Source organism: Podarcis melisellensis, assembly GCF_964234715.1.
Source record: "Podarcis melisellensis genome assembly, chromosome: 8".
NCBI lineage: Eukaryota > Metazoa > Chordata > Lepidosauria > Squamata > Lacertidae > Podarcis > Podarcis melisellensis.
The window spans coordinates 21,408,081-21,427,005 of NC_138540.1; the positions used below are offsets into that span (position 1 = coordinate 21,408,081).

The following is an 18,925-nucleotide window of genomic DNA, read 5'->3' on the forward strand; positions in this document are numbered from 1 at the left end:
GTACATTTCCGAGCACAATTAAAAGTGCTGGTGTTGACCTTTAAAGCCCTAAACGGCCTCGGCCCAGTATACCTGAAGGAGCGTCTCCACCCCAATCGTTCTGCCCGGACGCTGAGGTCCAGCGCCAAGGGCCTTCTGGCGGTTCCCTCATTGCGAGAAGCAAAGCTACAGGGAACCAGGCAGAGGGCCTTCTCGGTAGTGGCGCCCGCCCTGTGGAACGCCCTCCCATCAGATGTCAAAGCGATAAATAACTACCTGACATTCAGAAGACATCTGAAGGCAGCCCTGTTCAGGGAAGTTTTTAATCTGTGCTATTTTAGTGTATTTTTGGTTTCTATAGAAGCCGCCCAGAGTGGCTGGGGAAACCCAGCCAGATGGGCGGGGTACAAATAATAAATTATTAATTATTATTATTATTACAGATAAATACAAACACAAACCTCAACAGCTATCAGGAATTTTGGTCAAGCCTCTTCGATTTGCTGTTGAGTGAAAGTCTTGGAAAACACAGAGAAGTAAGCTGTAGGTCAGGAATCCCTTTCTGCCACCTCCTGTCCTTAAACTACGAGCACAGATCATGTGAGGATCAGCTTGAGCAGGCTTGCCAAAAGCCACTGGTCCAGAGCCCAAATTAGGAAAGAACAGCGGAGATCAAGGATGCTCAGCCATTAGAAGCAGGAATATATCACTAGCTGGCAACAGGAATCATTCGGAGCCAGGATTCGGTGTGTAAATTGGAGAGTTAAAAACACAACACTCTCAAAAACTGGATCCAGAAAATTAAGACTCTGCTCAGACCACACTCCCCTATTCTTCAGCCGGTATACATATATATTTAAATAGTACCTTTTCTATTTCTCTTAATTCAGGAGCCCAAGAAATTGTCCAATATCAGGTCAGGCTAAAGATGGGTCAAATCTGTCAGGTTCATTTTCTCTCCTTTTCCATTGTTTCCAAACTTAGGTTCAGTTTTAAAGCAAATGTCCCGATGGAAATTCACCAGCATTTGCGTGCAATTTTCTCCCGATATATGCCCTATTTTCACTACTATGTGCAGTTTTATGCATGAACAGATGTTCTTTGGAGACATTGTTTGGTTGGAGAACTGCACCCGCAACCTTAGGGGAAGCACACGCTTTGAACTGCGGTTCTGTTTTGGTCCCCTTGTTTCAGGAACGAGGGAGTTCCACATGAAAATGCGAACCCAACCAAATTTCTCCCCCAACCCCTAGGAGAGGTTATCTGCTCATCAAGTCCTGTGCTCTTTACCCTAGCAGAATCTCTCCATGGATCTCAACAAGCGCAGGCCTTTCCCATCACCCAATGGAGGCCGATTCAGTGGGGAGAACAGGGCATTGCTCCACTAAGCTCAGCCTGCTCTCAGTCAGCCTACCTTAAAAGGTTGTTGTGAAGTGGCAACCAGTTAATACAAGTGAGGGGCTCTGCAAATGCCCAGTATTATTAATTGTTGTTCTTATCATTGGCAACTTGTGTCCCTTCAGAAAATTCTGTGTACCATACAAACTACTATAAAGTTTCCAAGTGCCATCTATCTGTCTGTCTGTCTACCTACCGTATTTTTTGCTCTATAAGACTCACTTTTTCCCTCCTAAAAAGTAAGGGGAAATGTGTGTGCGTCTTATGGAGCGAATGCAGGCTGCGCAGCTATCCCAGAAGCCAGAACAGCAAGAGGGATTGCTGCTTTCACTGCGCAGCGGTCCCTCTTGCTGTTCTGGCTTCTGAGATTCAGAATATTTTTTTCCTTGTTTTCCTCCTCCAAAAACTAGGTGCGTCTTGTGGTCTGGTGCGTTTTATAGAGCGAAAAATACGGTATCTATCTATCTGGCCCATTGTGAGATTCCCTTCCCCCTGCCACACACAGCATAATCCATTAAGTTTGTGGAGTGTTGCCATGTTCTTGTAACAAATTAGGACAGCTCATCACTTTATGCTCATGCCTGCCACTCTCAAAATTTATCTTGAAAGGTATTTGTTGCTGTTGGAAGGATTCCCGATCTTGAAATGTCCCAAGGTCAGAACGGATCTTGATAAGGTACCTTTGGGTGGCAGAATTCACGGTGAATTAAGCTTAATGGTAATTCCAAAGGCTGCAAACCCGGAGCAAACAAATGAGTTTTAGTCAAACACTAAATGGTATTTAAAACAGCCGAATTCTTTCCTTTCAGTGTGCCTCCATTCTAGCTGTATTCAAACTACATCAGGTTGAGTAAAGCAGGAGTTGGAGAAACATTGAGGGATTTGTTTTGAATAAACTCGTTTTAACAAGGAGAAAAAGCAGAGATGGGTACAACACAAAAGCTAACACCAAAAAAGGACATCTTTCAGTTTCCTTCTCACTGTACTCAAGCCTTGTTTTAAACTGTCACGTCCCCTCCTTGCTACTTTACTCAAATCTCTGCCATTGTTGAAAATTGCCACATTTTCCATTTCCCTCCGTCCCTGCTGTTGTTTAAAACAGTCACCTGTTTTCCTTACAGTGTAACTCCCTTGTCACTGTACTCAAGCTTCTGCCTCTTCCATTCCTCATTGCCTCGTGTGAAGATACAGGATGCAGAACCCTCAAATATGCCACTTTATGAAGGTACTTTTCTCAAATGCCTGCCATTGTTTAAAACCACCAATTTCCCCATCAGTTTCTCCCTCATTTCACTCTCATGCAGTGGTCGCTCTTGTGCAACGTGTCTTCAGTCTTGCTCCCCTACTGCACCTCAGGTTCATGCATTTCTAGGATTGCAATGTGGCATTACAATTCCTCCGACAGTGGCTGTGCGATGATAACCTTCATGTTTACGTATATAGGAAGATATATTAGACATCTCTATATGAACACAAGGAACAGGACAGAAATGGCGCAGTTTATATTTATTGGACACTTCCAATTTTCATTCCTAATATTATACAGATATTAATTGTCCCATTCATACCTTTGCATATCCCAGCCGTTCAGTTCTGTTGCATTAAAAGAAAAGCATCTCCCCTTCACTGCCGCCTCGCCCCCCCCCACACCTGAAATAAGATATTTACGGTGGAAAATATAAATGATATCATCTGCATATATTCTCTTTATAATTAAAACCCTACTTATAACAATTAAAGAAGGGCGTCCAAGAGAGGGAGGCGGGAAGACAGGAGATAGGGGAAGAGTTAAACAAAACCTTGATTTCTTTTTCGTTAAAAAAAATCTCTTAAATAAAGCAGCGTTTCATGTAAAGAATTTCTTTCATTTTACACACAAAGTTTGTTTGTGTTTCTGCGTGGAAACATCCCACAATTTAAAAAATAACAAAAAACGAACACACGCGCGGGTCGGGTTGGGGAGAGAAATTAAACAGCAACAATGAAAGAGGTTGTTAAGTCGACTTCTCCGAGAGGAAGGGAGAAAACAGTCCAGTAGATTCAGAACTAACACATGCTTCTTTCGTCCGCAAGTAAGGCCTAAGAGGAAGAGGCGGGCGTGCTTTTAATAAAAGCAGACTGTGTGCAGAAAAGTCCTTCCACTTTTCTCTTCAAATTCTTGTAACAGCTCGTCTATTTCATTTTCCATGTCTTCCGTATGCTGTATCTGGAAGCAAACAGGCAAGAGGGGAAGGGTTAGGGCTCAAGTATTTATTTTGAAAGGAGGGTTGTGCTGCTCTGTTCTCCTACAAAAAAGTGAAGTGCAAACAAAAAGAAAAAAAACCCAATGGAAAGCACCCATCAAAGAAGAGTTCTGCCACCACCTGCCTTAAAAGAAGCACTTTTCCTGTCCACCAGGAGGGCAGACACCTCTTCTGAAACAATGTCTGCTACAATAAGACCATGTGCTATCATCTCAAACAGGTGCAGGGAAACCTTTGGCCTTCCAGGTGTTGCTGAACTAAAATGCCCACTGTCCTGGGCCAACGGCCATGGTGGATGAGGCTGATGGGAGTTGTAGTTCAGCGACACCCGGAAGGCCAAAGGCTCTCCACCCTGGATCTAATAAGGAACAGGGATGGAGAACTCGATGATGCTCCAGATGTTGTTGGGCTTGGGGCCAACCCCAGCCAATGGTCAGGATGCAGTTATGGGAACAACTGGAAGGCCCCAGGACTCCCACCTCTGCTCTAAACCTGGGATAGTCAACATGGTGCCCTTCAGATGTTTATGCAGAGATTGGATGGTCATCTGCCATGAATGCTCTAGCTGAGATTCCAGCATTGCAGGGAGTTGGACTAGATGACCCTTAGGAGCACCTTGCTCCATGATCTCCCATCGGCCCCAGCCAGCAGGGCCAAAGGTTGGGAGTTATGGGAACTGCATTCCAAAACACGTGGAAGGCACTGCGTCAGCTAACCCCATGCCTAAGAAAGCCGCATAAGCTTCGCGAAAGGAACAGACCCTAGGACCGTCCCCCAAGCCAGCGTTCTTCAACCGTGGGCCCCAACACCGGTTAAGCAGACTGGGGTGATGGAAGTTCTGAAACATCTGGAAAGACCAGGTTTCCAGGTTGAAGAGCATGGCTCTAAACCACTCTGACTTTTTATATATTCTAACAGCCTCTGGACCTGCTTCGAAACACACACGCGCATATCACACACCACTGGGAGTGAAAGCAGCCTTTCCCCATTTGGCCCAAACAAAGTGCCTCCAGACTTGACAAGCGGACAAGGAGCTCAAGCCTTTCTTTCATTTTCCTCGATGCTCCATTCAGATGCAGGCAGAGTGGCCTAGTTTCCGCAGGAGTGGGACCCCGTGGAGAGGAGAGTTCTATTCCCAAGTCTGCCCTGGGCTGACCCACTTTAAAAACAAAAAACAAACCCAACACAGAAGTGAGCTGGTTTCTTTTCTTCTCTTTGAAGCAGAGAAGATGCCTCAGCTCCGTTCAAGGTTCGGGGTTTCGCCTTAATTCCCTACATGCTCACAATGGCAGGCTGGGCAGGTAAAAAGCCATGGTGGCTGCAAATACAACGCCCTTCGCTCAAATTGCACACAGAGCAAGCAACACCCTGGAACGGAGCATCGTGCGTCAATGGCCAACGGGCAGTGGAAGGAAGGGACTTCCATGCTTGCCTCCTAGATTCTACAGCAGGGGTGGGGAACTGGGGGCAAAACACAGCCCTTCAAGCTGCCTCTCTCCCTGGGCACCCTTCCTAGTGGCTCTGCTCGGCACCCTTCCTTGAGTGTTTTGGCCTGGATAGAAAGCGCCCTTGAAACCGTGACAATGCCTCTTGCTTGCTAGGGCAGAGGATAGAGAGGCAAGAGCCGCTCCTTTGGTGTTCCAGCTGCTTTCACCCTCTGGCTCGGTCCAGTATACCTGAAGGAGCGTCTCCACCTCCATCGTTCTGCCCGGACACTGAGGTCCAGTGCTGAGGGCCTTCTGGCGGTTCCCTCATTGTGAGAAGCCAAGTTACAGGGAACCAGGCAGAGGGCCTTCTCGGTAGTGGCACCCGCCCTGTGGAACGCCCTCCCACCAGATGTCAAAGAGAACAAGAACTACCAAACTTTTAGAAGACATCTGAAGGCAGCCCTGTTTAGGGAAGCTTTTAATGTTTAATGGGTTATTATATTTTAATATTCTGTTGGAAGTCGCCCAGAGTGGCTGGGGAAACCCAGCCAGATGGACGGGGTATAAATAATAAATTATTATTATTATCTGGCTGTGGCCGCCCCTGGCAATTGGCCCTCAGAAGGTTGCCCAGGAAGGAAGGCTGCTTGCGTTATGATTTTGTTCGCATGTGCCGATATAGCGCTCTTTCTCACACACACATGGCTGCCAAAGGTAAGAACTGGCTGTGCGATCTGAACTTCCTAAGCAGATGCTGGGGATGAATGGGAGAGAGGTGTAGCCTCTGGCTTCAGATTATGCTGGAGCAGAGATCGTCAACCTTTCCAGAGCTGGCACAAATGCATTGGGGGGCCCATTGCTTCAGCATTTGCATGGTAGAAGTGCTTCCGTTGCAGCCTGCCTTGGATCACGGCAGCAGCCCACTGGTTGTTCCCAGCTCACCTGCAGGCGGCCACTGTCCTGGAGGGATCCAGCCGGCTACTGCAAGGCTGCTGGCCCAGGTGGGTGTCTTTATGGATAGCGAGGAATGGAACAGCCATGTTCAGGGGCAGTGTACCTCTGAGCAGCAAGGAAGGGAAGCGTTTCACTTTCACCCCCAGCTTGTGAGCTTCACAGAGGTTTCTTAGGAGCAGAAGGACTTAGCAGGAGTTCAAAATCACCACAGGAGAAAGGCATCCTCTGGTACCCCAAAGAGGAGATTGGAGTAAAAAGGCTAAAATAAAAATAAAAATACTTACACATTGACATAGTTCGCAGATAAGGAAAGCTCCCAGCGTTGCCTCTTCGTGATTATCCTGAATGTCCACGTTGATCACATGTACAGGCTGGCATGTCTCCTGTTCTCTAGAATTTAAGTCTGAGGGGCAAAAACAAAGAAAAGTGGTTTTGGGTGCAAAATCAAGCCTTCAAACTGGCAGTAGGCAACCCGTGTCTCCTCTGGATGTTGTTGGGAGTCTGATTCCTATCAGCCCCAGCCGGTGTTGGTCGACTGTCAGGGCTGATGGGGAGTTGGGGGTCCAACAACGTCTGGGGGGTGCCAGGTTGGCAAGGGCAACATCAGGGGAAGGAAAGAAGCAACATTTGCATGTCTTGGGCAACTGGAATTAAAATAATGCAAAGCCTCTTAAGGAGAGCAGGAAGTGGCCTTAGACAAGTCCGCAATCTGCCTGTCTAGGAACTCAACTGCTAGTGGCTCTCCACAAATGCAGGCAAGCTCTTTCCCACGGCTTGCTGCCCAAACTATTTTAAACAGGAGGTGTTGGGAGTCTGAACCCTGGACAAAGTAGGGCCTCTGCCACTAAGCTAAGGCCTCTTTCCCCAGGCTCTTTGAAGAAACACTCCTTGCGTTGGGTCTGACAGCAGCACAGACACTGGTGGAATCCCAATTTTGAGGCTTCTAATCTGGTGGCCACTTGGCTGGTTCTTTTTAATGCAAGGATTGGGAAACCAAATGTGGCCCTCTATAAACTCTGGCCCTTGGGCCCCAAGCAACACCCTGCTCCAAACTCTCCTGGAGTGCTTCTGCCTGGCTGGAAGATGTCCTTGAGTTGCGCTGAACACCTCTTATTCATCCAGGTAAATAGAAAAGAGCGAGCGTAGAAACCAGCCTACTATTTTTTAAAAAAGGTAACACACTGACATTCATTGCTCGGCCCACGTTTGTCTCAAGCCTTGCCTATCACTTGCATGCAGCCCCCAGAAGGGCGCTGAGAAGGGAATGCGGGCCTAGATTTGTGTTGTACTGCATCTCTCTTAATATAACTGCATTTTTTCTTGTTCCGCCAACAGAACCCACAGCAGGACAGGAGATTTGCTTATTTTTAAGACCGGTGTGCAGACAATGCTGTCACGTACACGGATCCGGCACGGCCAAAGAGACACGGTTTCCCAGGCAGCGTTAAGGAGCCTCGAGATGCTGACCTGCAAATGTAAAGCTCAGAAACTGGTCCACCTCCCCCTCCCTGAACAGTGTTTCCTGCAGATCAGGCCAAGCAAAGCGAGTCAGTCCAGCTTAAAAATCTCATCATCTGTTCATAGCGGGGACTGCCAGCGGGGATTCGGGCTCTCTCCTGTGCCACTTATGTGAAGAATTGCATTCAGAAGAGAGAGGGAAGAGGGTAAAGGAGGTGGAAATTAGCAAGCAGACGGCCTTCGCCTTCCCCAACTGCTGCAAAATGAACCCTCTGTCTCAAGGAGGACAGCTCCCCCCGAAGCAAAGAGTGAAGATTTCATTCATCTCTCGGCACGGCGACTCATTAAGGAAACCGGCGAAGGCTCCAAGACGGCTCCCTGTAATGCACTCTGAGCTCTGCGGCAACTGAGTGGACAGCCCTGGAGCGAAGGCAGAGTCTGGCCGGTGAGGAACCCACCTTGCCCCCGGGCATTTTTTATTTATGAGACACCACGGTGTCCACTCGGCTGCTTCCTAAATTTGAAGAAGATCTGCCACATCCTAGCGGGGGGTGAGGCGAAGCCAGGGAGCTGGAGAGACGATGAGCGGCAGATCTGCCAACACCACCAACCAGGCTGGGTTTTTTTGTTTTAAGGCTTAGCCAGAGTTGTATAAATGCCTAGTTTAAATTTAAAAAGCAAGGAAGAGCCACATTTAACAGCAAGTCCAATGCCATGCTGCTGCTTACGGACCTGCCTTACCATAACCTAGAAGGGGCTCCTGAAACAAAAGGCACTGTTCTGTTTTTGTGCAGGGCTTTGTGTGTCCTTGAATCAGAAGATGGCCTTCATCGTCAGGGACCTGTCGAGTTCCTTAACCTAGCCGGGAGCCTCAATAAGAGCCTGGCTGGTGGATCAGGCCAAAGGCCTAACTAGTCTAGCACCCTGTTCTGATTTTGGCCAACCACAGGAGCCTCTATGGCAATAGGTCCCCAGCTGTTGTTGGACTACAACTCCCATCATTCCCAGCCACTGGTCCTGCTAGCCAGGGATGATGGGAGTTGTAGTCCAGCAACAGCTGGAGACCCAAGTTTGAGAAACACTGTTCTATGGGAAGCCCGCAAGTGCAACAGTGTCTCTTCCCGCTTGTGATTCAGAAAAGGCCATCCTTTTCTCCTCCCCCTTGCGATGGCTGCCTGCTGGCCTCACTCTCTTTGTATGGGCAGTGCTGGGTGGACTACCAGTCACTGTGGGCACGTTCTCCCCCTCTGCACTGTGCCTCCAAATGCCAGTTATCTGCAGGGCACTTCTTATGAGTGACAGGGAGGGAGGGCAATTACCTTCCTGCAGCCATCTCACTGGCCACTGTGGGATATAAGAAGGTGGAACTAGACAGAACTTTGGACCCAGTGAGGCCCTTCTGATGTACTCAGGCAGAGGGCAAACGAATGTGCAGGGACAATAACGGGCCCATTCCATTGTGAGGAAGGCCCAGACCTAGGATGGCCACGTGGCCTACTTTCCAGATGGCAGTCCTCTATTTGAAGAGCAGCCTGTCCCATGCGTGGTCTGTAAAGGGAGAAGTGGGGCCCTTGAAGCTTCTCATCAATGGAGACTGGATGCAAATCTGTGCTCTCTCCCGTCTCCTGTTTCGGGGATATGCAAGCTGCCATTGGGACTTCACCCAGCAAATAAGACTGCTGGACCAAGGAGGCCTACCTCCATATCCTTGCTCAGCCACAAAAGTCAATGAGTCAAGAGCTGGCCAATAATCTGCTCTCAAGCCCAACCCCAGGCTGATGCAAGGGTGAAGCAGAAATAATCCAATGCATACATTCCCAGGCCTCTTTGGAGGAACAGCAGGATAGCAGAGCAGAATAAATGCTGCACTAACAGGAATGCAGCGTCACTGCAGAAACCTAATTGGATTTGCATTCCGTTGCTCCCGCTGCAGAACTGTGATTGGGGGGGAAAGGTGCTTCCTAGGTCTGTAGTTCCCAGGAAGGATTCTCTCTTCAAAACTTTTGTTGAACCACAGAACACACAACCCCATCCGAGTTTGAGCCCAGATTGTTTCCATCATATTTTTACGCCATCCCTTCTTCAGAGAGTTCAGGGGGATGGTAGGCAGTCTCCACTGCCCACTCTCAACGCTGTTTGGAATCATAAAGAGGCTTCGAGTTGGAAAGGTCTTTAAAGGTAGACGAGATCAACCCCGACTGATGGACGTTCTGCAACACAAGTACAGACGGCCACCAGCCTCTGTGAAAGATTTGCCCTCCAGCAAATGCATCTTCACGACAACCCCTGCAAAGTGGGCCAGAAAGAAAAAGAGCGACTGATTGCAGGTCACACCGCAAGCTTGAGAAGTGAGAAGATTTGAACCAAAGTCTCTGCGGTCCTAGTCCAATACGCCAACAGCTAAGGAGCGGTGGTGAACGTTCTTTAGCTCGGGGGCCACTTCCCTTACAAGGAGCATTCCGGGGGCCAGAGGCAAAACACACAAACACTCCTCTCTCTCTCTCTCTCTCTCTCTCTCTCTCTCTATTCAGGCAAGCTAGAGGGATGAACAGTTCAAGGACACATTCCAGTTATGTTAGAAGAATTCCAGGAGGGCTGTGGCCCAGAGGGTGCCCAAGGGGCCAGATGGGAAAGTCCAGGGGGCCATATTCATCTCCCCCACCCCTGGCACCATAGCATACTGGTCCTTGCCATTAAAGCAAACAACTTTCAGCTCCTTACCTTCTACTACTTGATCATAGACCCTTTCTTCGCACGTCAAGATCAAATCAAAGACGTCTTTACAGTTCTGGAATCTCTCCGGCCGTGGCTTGATCCGCTTGTTTCTGTCCAACATGTGCAAAATCCCGTTCTGTGTATAGCTGAGGTTACCAGGGTTAAGGAACTTACAAGTCAAAAAGGTTGCTGTCGTTGGGGTTGATTTTAGTGGTTACATTTTGTTTGTTTGGGAATCACTTAAGACAGTTGGGTGGGGGATAAGGTAAATTTGAAACACGCGATCCCATCAGATTTCCCCTTGCCCTCCCAAGTTTAACTCTTTGAACGTGCAAGACAATCCCTTGCGCTCCTCCTAGGATATGAAATCTCTATGTGGTAAAATAAGGCTTAGAGATCAAAGAAGCCATGAAACGGTTTAGCTGATTAAAATGACAAGTGTGTGGATTGAATTCGCACACAAGTAAAACATTTCTCGCACAAGAAACACAACATCATTTTTTTTTCTGATAATGCATGCCGTAGCAGCCGGCTTCATGGAAAGAGAACCCCCACCTATCTGACAGAGAAGGGGAAAAGCCCTCTTTTTTATGACGATGCTTGCTACCTCAATTTTTTTATAAGCACTTCTGTTGTAAAATAAAATAAAAAAGCTTCATTTTGCTTTTAAAATCTCCCTGGCACTCTTGGTAGTCACAAGGACTAGAAACTTGCTTTCTTGCAAACCAACCTGAAATAGTCAGGAACCTGAGATTTCACACATATCGACTTGGTCCAATGCGCGGTCTATAGCTGGAAATGGGGGACCTGAAAATCTTAAAACATCCATCCCCAAACCTGTGTCCTTGTGACGCTGTGGTCTATGAGACCACCAGGCCCATCCATCAAGGCCAGTGACTGGGGATTATGCAGAGATGAAATCTAGTATCTGCAGCAGCCCCTGGTTTCTGATCCCTGAATTAAACAGTGATGACCCAAATAGCATTACATCCAAGTCCATATAACTACATTCACTTGTTATTCGATCACAACCACTTTTGTTCCAACCTCCTCCTTTGCCAAGTCCTGAGCAGCAGGCATCTATCTTTCCACTAATGCCTCCCACCCCCCCAGTAAAGTGTATCAAATGGAGTTTAAAGATTATCAAATGTGCCAGCCAGCTGTGAAAAAGGCTGTCTGAAAAGTCAAATTCTATTGCCAATTACTTTTTTCTTTAGCAGGTAGGCGTTATAGACTACAGCTTTAGCTAACAGAGCCACAGATACAACACTAAGCATACTTCCATGACGGGAGAAGGGCTCAGTGGTTAGAGCATCTGTCTTGCATTGCAAAACGCCTCAAAGTCCCAGGTTCAATCCTTGGCATCTCTAGATCGCGCTGGGACAGACTATGGGCTGATATCCTGGACAACTTCTGCCAAGTGTGTAGAGAATACTTAGCAAAACAGACCACAGGGATAAGGCAGCTGCCCGTGATTCTGTTTGGGCAAACGTCGTACTGAACCTGTTGAACTCACTAAAGACAAGCACGCAGAGCTTCAAATAAGCTCAGCTTTCAAAATCAGTACCCAAACATTCCATCACACTCCAGTGTGAGCAAGACTGCAATTCACAATACCAGTGTAGTACAGTGGTTAGTGTGTTGGACTAGGACCTGGGAGACCAGGGTTCGAAACCCCCCTCAGCCACAAAGCTCACTGAGTGACTGTGGGCTAGTCAGTGCCTCTCTGCCTAAGCTACCTCCCAGGGTTGTTGTGGGTTTCAAATGAGGAAAGGGAGATCTATTTACATCGCCTCGAGCTCCTTAAGAGAAAAATATGGGAAAGAAATGCAACAAATAGATGTTTTTATATTTAGCCTCAAAGGACACAGTGGAATTTATTTCTGGATCTATCTATTTGTAAAATGTTGAATCATCACAGGTCCACTCTGATAGCATCCCCTAAATGTGCCCCTTTGATTTTTCCACTTAGCTGTTGCCGTTGTTTACACTGTAAGCTCCTTGGGGCAGGGGACTCAATATTGTAAAGCTACAGCAGAGAACCACACCAGACTTTCCCTTTTGACCTGTGTTTCGGTCAAGCCATACCCACCTACCCTAGACTGGAAAGTACCGCATGCACCAACTTGAGAGGTTAGCTCTTGCTTCTACCAGATGTGGCAACGTACCCTTTACTGTTCTTGGTAGGACTTGCAAAAAGGAAAAGCTGCCCTCTATATAGATCAGGCTTCCTAAACCTTGGCCCTCCAGATGTTTTTGGCCTACAACTGCCATCATCCCTAGCTAGCAAGACTAGTGGGTCAGGGATGATGGGAATTGTAGTCTCAAAACATCTGGAGGGCCGAGGTTGAGGAAGCCTGATATATATGATGCCAGATGGGTGGCATCAAGGAACAGGATCCTACAGTTCCTCCAGGGCTCAAGCCCTCTCTTCTGTCTCCCGCAGGGCACCTGGAAGGCATTCACTGTGCAATCCTATCCTGGTCCCCTTAATGTAAGAACAGCCCTGCTAGATCAGGCCAAAGGCCCGCATAGTCTAGCCTCCCGTTCTCACAGTGGTTATCCACATGCCTATGAGAAGCCTGAAAGCAAGACCTGAGTGCCAACCATGCTCAAACCTAGGATTCCCAGTATGCTGCCTCCGATAGTGGAGGTAGAACAGAGACATTGTGTTTAGTAGCCATTGATGGCCTTCTCCATGTGTGGCTCCACGGCCGGGGCAGCTCATCCAAAGCTCTCTGGCTACTCCTGGACTACAACTCCCATCACCCCTGACAACTGGCCCTGCCAGCTGCGGCTGATGGGAGCTGGAGTCCCTCAATTTCTGAAGGGCCGCAGGCTAGTCACAGCCCTACCTGAACATTTTCTAACAGCTGCGTTTGCAGCAGAGTATGTTACAGGCCAGTTCGCATGCAACACTAAGTTTAAAATAAAATAAAATAAAACTATGGTTTGACGCGCACAGGTACTTTGCTGGCAACTGTGCAGAACGGGGGAAGAAACAAGCCAGGGTCTGGCTCACTGTGATAATGCAAGCCTGCACTTGCGGTCCATCTCCTCCAAATCAATCATGAGCCGCAAGCCAATAACACATCGTGGTTTACTTTTCTTGAGTTGTTTACAGCAGGGATGGGGAACCTTTGCTCCTCCACCCCAGGCTCCCGCTCCCCAATGTTTTAGACAACAGCTCCCATCAGCCCCAGCCAGCATGGCCAAAGGTCAGGAATGATGGGAGTTGCAGTCCAAACAGATCTGAAAGGCCACGGTTCCAAATCCCTGGTTTAGAGGGAAACAAACCACAAGCCTGGGTTTGAACATGGCAAGAAGCCAGGCTCCCAGGTTATTTCCTCCCCTGAATCGCCTAGTTAGGAGCAGCAGAGGGGCAAAGTGGTTGTGAGGGTTGCAAACCATAGTTTTATTGTAAACCCTTGCTTCACTTTGTGTATAAATCGAGCCAAGGCCACCACTGTGTTGTTCAAAGTAGCCTCTGGGTGAGAAACTCACCCTTGTCCCACCCTGTCTATGGAGAATCTGCCCTGTGGGCCAGTGCCACAGTCCGGTTCTCCCAGAGCAAAGAGGTTTGCAATGTAGCGATTATCATTCCCCAATGGTGAAAGTTTGCCAAGTTTCACATGCAGCTAAGATTTCACCACCACCACCATTGCAGCAACCCGCAGCGCAGACACCACTTCTTTGGGCTGCCTTGTGGGTTAAGAGTTTACGCTCAACAGAAACCTACAGCGCATCCCAGCTCCTTATGTGTAGCTGTATGACGCACCTGTACGCAAAACATCTGTCTGTCTCGTTCACCGTTTCAGAGCAGGGGCATGGATAAGTCATCTCGTGGTCAGAAGAGCAGAACCGAGTCCTTGTCTTTTCACTGCTGCATCCCTTCTGGAACATGTTTATCTTCCTTCTCTTATCTTCTCCCAGAGATTTGAGGGCAACTAGTACTGTACAGAACTACCTGGGAATGTTTTGCCTGTGTTATCCCACCACTACCCCATCTTCTATGGATGCAGCAAAATCTCTTGTTTTTCAAAGCAAACCCTCTGTGTTATTTTAGTAGGAAGTTAATTCCCATCCAGTTCAGCTCGCTCAAGAGATAAAAATGAGCGCAGAATTCCCTTAGATGCTCCAGTTTTTGAGAAATGACAGTGGTGGGGAAGGAATGTCAAGCAACTACTTCGAATTGTTAAAAACATGTTTAATCTAAATTGATTCTAGCAATTGTTACTACTGATAATAATAAATCGTTAATTATAAATCTATGATGTTCTTTCAAACAGTCATATGTCAGTTTTCTGTTTGGATTAAGTCAGGCATTCTGCATTTGCCAAGTGAAAGTGAAACTCAAAATTTAGCATCCCAATTCTTGTTTTTCTTTCATTTATTGATGGGGATCACATTTCTAGTCGTACAATCACAGAACTGTAGAGTTGGAAGGGGGCACAAGGCTCATCTAGTCCAACCCTCTGCAATGCAGGAATCTTTTGCCCAACATGGGGCTCAAACCCATGACCCTGATATTAAGAGTCTCATGCTCTAGTGAATGAACCTTAAGACTGTGAAGATGAACTCAAAGCCTTATCAGCAATGCCTGTGAAAATCTCAAAAAAACAACACAAGTGAATGCTAGACAGGAGCTCCAGTGGTGAGAAGTCTGAGTTACTGCTATGACTAGTAAAGCTGGAATAAATTATATAAGATCAGAAAACATGTTTTATAAGGAGAAGGCATCAAAATGAATCAATTAAGGCTTTTAAAGGAGGCTGTAAACTAAGGGCCTTTTAAAAACAATTTTCACTCTGCAAAGGGAGGCTGAATATTCCCTTCCAGTGCAACTAAGGGCTGTCAATCTAGCACATGAAACCTGTCATATTAAGGTGTATAATAGACAATTAGTGATAACCTGATCTCCTAATCTTTCTAAACTCCTGCTTATGAGGCGAGTGCGCCAATTCTTTTTCAGACCCTGATGTGGCACTTTGGAAAACAGCCCAAATTGCTCCTAACCTATTCGGAGGATGCCCAAATCAGCTTAGGGTTTCCAGCCAAGTCCTGATTCCAGGGGGTGAATCATGCCTCCCCCCAATTCACTATTTTGGGGTAATTTTAAAAGAAGTTTTAAACCTCCCCACTTTTTGATGGAATTGGATGAAATGTGCAGGCACAGTAAGTAGTCCCACCTGAGTGGGCAGGGGCTGACAAACGAACGAATAGGTCCACAGTCTTGGGGGCAAGTACATGAAAAGTTTATTTTCTTCCTTGTGGCTTTGTGAGAAATGCATCTTGCTATGTAAAAGGTATATACAGTGGTACCTTGGGTTAAGTACTTAATTCGTTCCGTAGGTTCGTTCTTAACCTGAAACTGTTCTTAACCTGAAGTACCACTTTAGCTAATGGGGCCTCCTGCTGCTGCCACACTGCCAGAGCACGATTTCTGTTCTCATCCTGAAACAAAGTTCTTAAAGCCGAGATAATATTTCTGGGTTAACGGAGTCTGTAACCTGAAGCATCTGTAACCTGAAGTGTCTGTAACCCGAGGTACCACTGTATTGGGAGAGGTGCCAATACAGGAAAGCCTGCAAAATTTCAGAAAGATGGGTCCGAGGGCTAGGGAGTTACGACAGAGGAGAAAAAGAAGCGTTCTGGGTAACTTCGGGACACTCCGGAGACTGTCCTAAGCTCAGACAAACCTTCAACCTGCTTGAAGTAGCTCACTTGGGAGCCATCTAAATATGCCCTTGCCTCTTATCACTCTGCAAGAGTGCTGGCACCCACGGCACCCTCAGTTCAGAAGGAAGCTGATCAATCAGATAACTGATCCATCCAGCTCTTCGGGTGCTGGCAAGCATATAGAGCCTGCCTACAATACCAGCTTCACCATGCCACTAGTGAAGTGTCAAGACTAGGACCTGAGAGTCTAGGGTTCAAAGCCCCACTTAGCCATGATAAAGTTCACTGGACTGCAGGCACCTTCTCTGCACAACCTACCTCACAGGGTTGTTGTGAGGATAAGGAGAGAGGCATGTATGCCACCATGAGCTTCTTGAAGGAAAAAAAGGTGGGATGTTCATGTGTTATTTTGCTTTGCTGCGGAGAAGGAAATCCTTGTGGCACCCTTCTTCCTATATACTTAAAAAAACCAAAAACAACCCATAATGCTTCTGGGTCCAAGATGATAATGCTTAACGCCAAGAGCCCTGCTAAAAGCAGACCAAGGATCTTCCAGCCCAACCCTGCTGGCAGTGTCCTGCCAGGTTTCCAAGCAGCCTACAACCAAAACATGAATGTGATTGGCTGCCAGTTGTGGTGTGGCCCTACAGGTATATACCGCTGCTGAGCCTGGAGGCTCCATTCCATTGGGGTACTCTCAAAACACTTGGCCTAAAGCTATGGTTTTCCGAGTAGTGATGTATGGAAGTGAGAGCTGGACCATAAAGAAGGCTGATCGCAGAAGAATTGATGCTTTTGAATTATGGTGCTGGAGGAGACTCTTGAGAGTCCCATGGACTGCAAGAAGATCAAACCTATCCATTCTGAAGGAAATCAGCCCTGAGTGCTCACTGGAAGGGCAGATCCTGAAGCTGAGGCTCCAATACTTTGGCCACCTCATGAGAAGAGAAAAGACCCTGATGTAGGGAAAGATGGAGGGCACAAGGAGAAGGGGACGACAGAGGACGAGATGGTTGGATAGTGTTCTTGAAGCTACCAACATGAGTTTGACCAAACTGCGGGAGGCAGTGGAAGACAGGAGTGCCTGGTGTGCTCTGGTCCAGGGGGTCACGAAGAGTCGGACACGACTAAACAACAACAAAGTCACAGCTGTGTCTTAACCCCCCCCCCCTTTAAAGGGCATTCTGGCAAGTAGCCGCCCCTTACATTGTGGATGCGACACTAGGAACATTGCAGCATTCTCTGCGCCCCTCTCCCATCCAAGCAAGCAAGGAACAGAGGCAATCCTATGGCAGCAATGGGGAAGCTTCAGTCCTCCAGATGTCTCTGGGCTACCAACTCCCATCATCCCTGACTGTTAGCCGTGCTGGATGGACATGATAGAAGTTGGAGTCCAACAACGTCTGGAGGTTCCTCATCCTCGTCCTGCCACAAGCAAGGCAGCCCCCTTTCACTGGGACAGCCATCAACTGTCTAGCTGCCACAAGAGTATTTCTTCTTCACACTAGGAACAAAATCCTCCTCTCGTGGAAATCTTTTAACCCCAGCTGGCCATTACAAGAATCCAGTAATTGGGAAATAAAGCCCAGTGTGGCTTTTCTCCTCCTCCTCCTCCCTTTCCTGTTGTGACTTTTAAGATTGGACGCCTGTGGACTGAGACTGTCTTATCACTGGCATTTGTAAGCAGCTCGGGGGGTGGGGGTGGCTTTGGCTGAACAGCGAAGTAAACATTAAAAAAAAAGCTTTCAGTAAAATAAAATGGCAAGGGACCATTGCGGCATACACCTCACTTGCTTTGCATAATTAATTATAAGTTAATCAGGAAGGGTATTTTTGTTAAGTTATTCATGACCCCAAACTAGCGCATGGTTGGGTAGACGTAGGAATGCATTTCACAGGGCATGCACTGAAGGAGTTGTTCCTGCTCCACGGAGAGCTAAATGGCAGTAAGGTGAACACTTACTGTTAAGATTAACTGAGAAACGACTGCCAAATATATTTTCCCCATCTTTGGGATGGGCAAAAGCTGCCAAAGGCTTAAAATGGATTTCCTGCAGCGACATAGGAAGCTATTTGGCCACAGAAATGATTACAGGGGGATGCATCCAACATTCTCTGCCCACTAATGCAAGACCCCTTTGCACTATGGATGGCAGTTTTAAAGCTGGCGCAACAAAGGAATCCAACACAAGAAGTTGTGCTGGCAGAAGCTTGTTGTGCAATCCATAGTCTAGGGCAGGCATGGCCAAACTTGGCCCTCCAGCTATTTTGGAACTACTACTCCCAGCATCCCTAGCTAATAGGACCAGTGGTCAGCGATGATGGGAATTGTAGTCCCAAAACAGCTGGAGGGCTAAGTTTGGCCATGCCTGGTCTAGACGTTTGCACTGTGGTCTAGGGGAATGTACTCATGTTTCCCATTGCACAACCGGTTATCCCAGTGCAACGAGTATACCACTAAGTGACTTAAATCGAGTGCTACAGTGAACATATTCCAGGGTTTCCACAAGTGTGGGGTTGCTAGGGCTTGCAGGGGAAGGGAAGGCACTCAGTTGGGTGCCAAGGGTGGATACTACAATACTGGCAACTGAGGACTGGTTCGACCTGAAATATGAAACTCACTTTTAAATCTGTTTTTATTACTGTATACTTCTTCCTCCTCACTTTGCTCCCCTCCCCTTAAAGAAACAACTGAAAAGACAGTGGTGGCTCCCCCAGTGTGATTCATGATGCCTTCACCAAGATGAAACTAACTTAAGAAAATCTGTTCACTTTCATTTCTCCTTGCCAATGTTTTCCCTATCTCCTCCCCCATCATCATCATCTGCCCCACGGTTGAGAGTTAGGATTGCCGTCTCCTTGGGGCAGGGATCTGCTTTTGCTTCCCTCTCCTCAACTCACCAGTTGAAAACAGAAAGGCTGCAGAACCATTTGTGGTTCAAGACCTCCTGATCTCTCTAGCTTTTCCTCAAACCTTTTAAGACTCTCCCCAATCCTAACTTCTCTCCACCAAGTGCAGATGCTGTAAAGCTTCCTCTTTGGAGGACAACTCAACGTTATAAATCTAACACA

The 18,925-nt window shown here is 47.4% G+C and overlaps 1 protein-coding gene across 1 annotated transcript in view; it reads right to left on the reverse strand.

The window, feature by feature from the left end:
* Window positions 1–2,868: 2,868 nt before the first annotated feature.
* Window positions 2,869–18,925, reverse strand: part of SSU72 (SSU72 homolog, RNA polymerase II CTD phosphatase) — a 51,098-nt gene continuing 35,041 nt past the window's right edge. The window contains exons 3-5 of the mRNA XM_081923911.1: window positions 10,181–10,320; window positions 6,286–6,404; window positions 2,869–3,583 (exon numbers count right to left, since the gene is read on the reverse strand). Coding sequence (XP_081780037.1) covers window positions 3,482–3,583; window positions 6,286–6,404; window positions 10,181–10,320 — 361 coding nt within the window. The 3' untranslated portion in view covers window positions 2,869–3,481. The remainder of the gene's footprint in view (window positions 3,584–6,285; window positions 6,405–10,180; window positions 10,321–18,925) is intronic.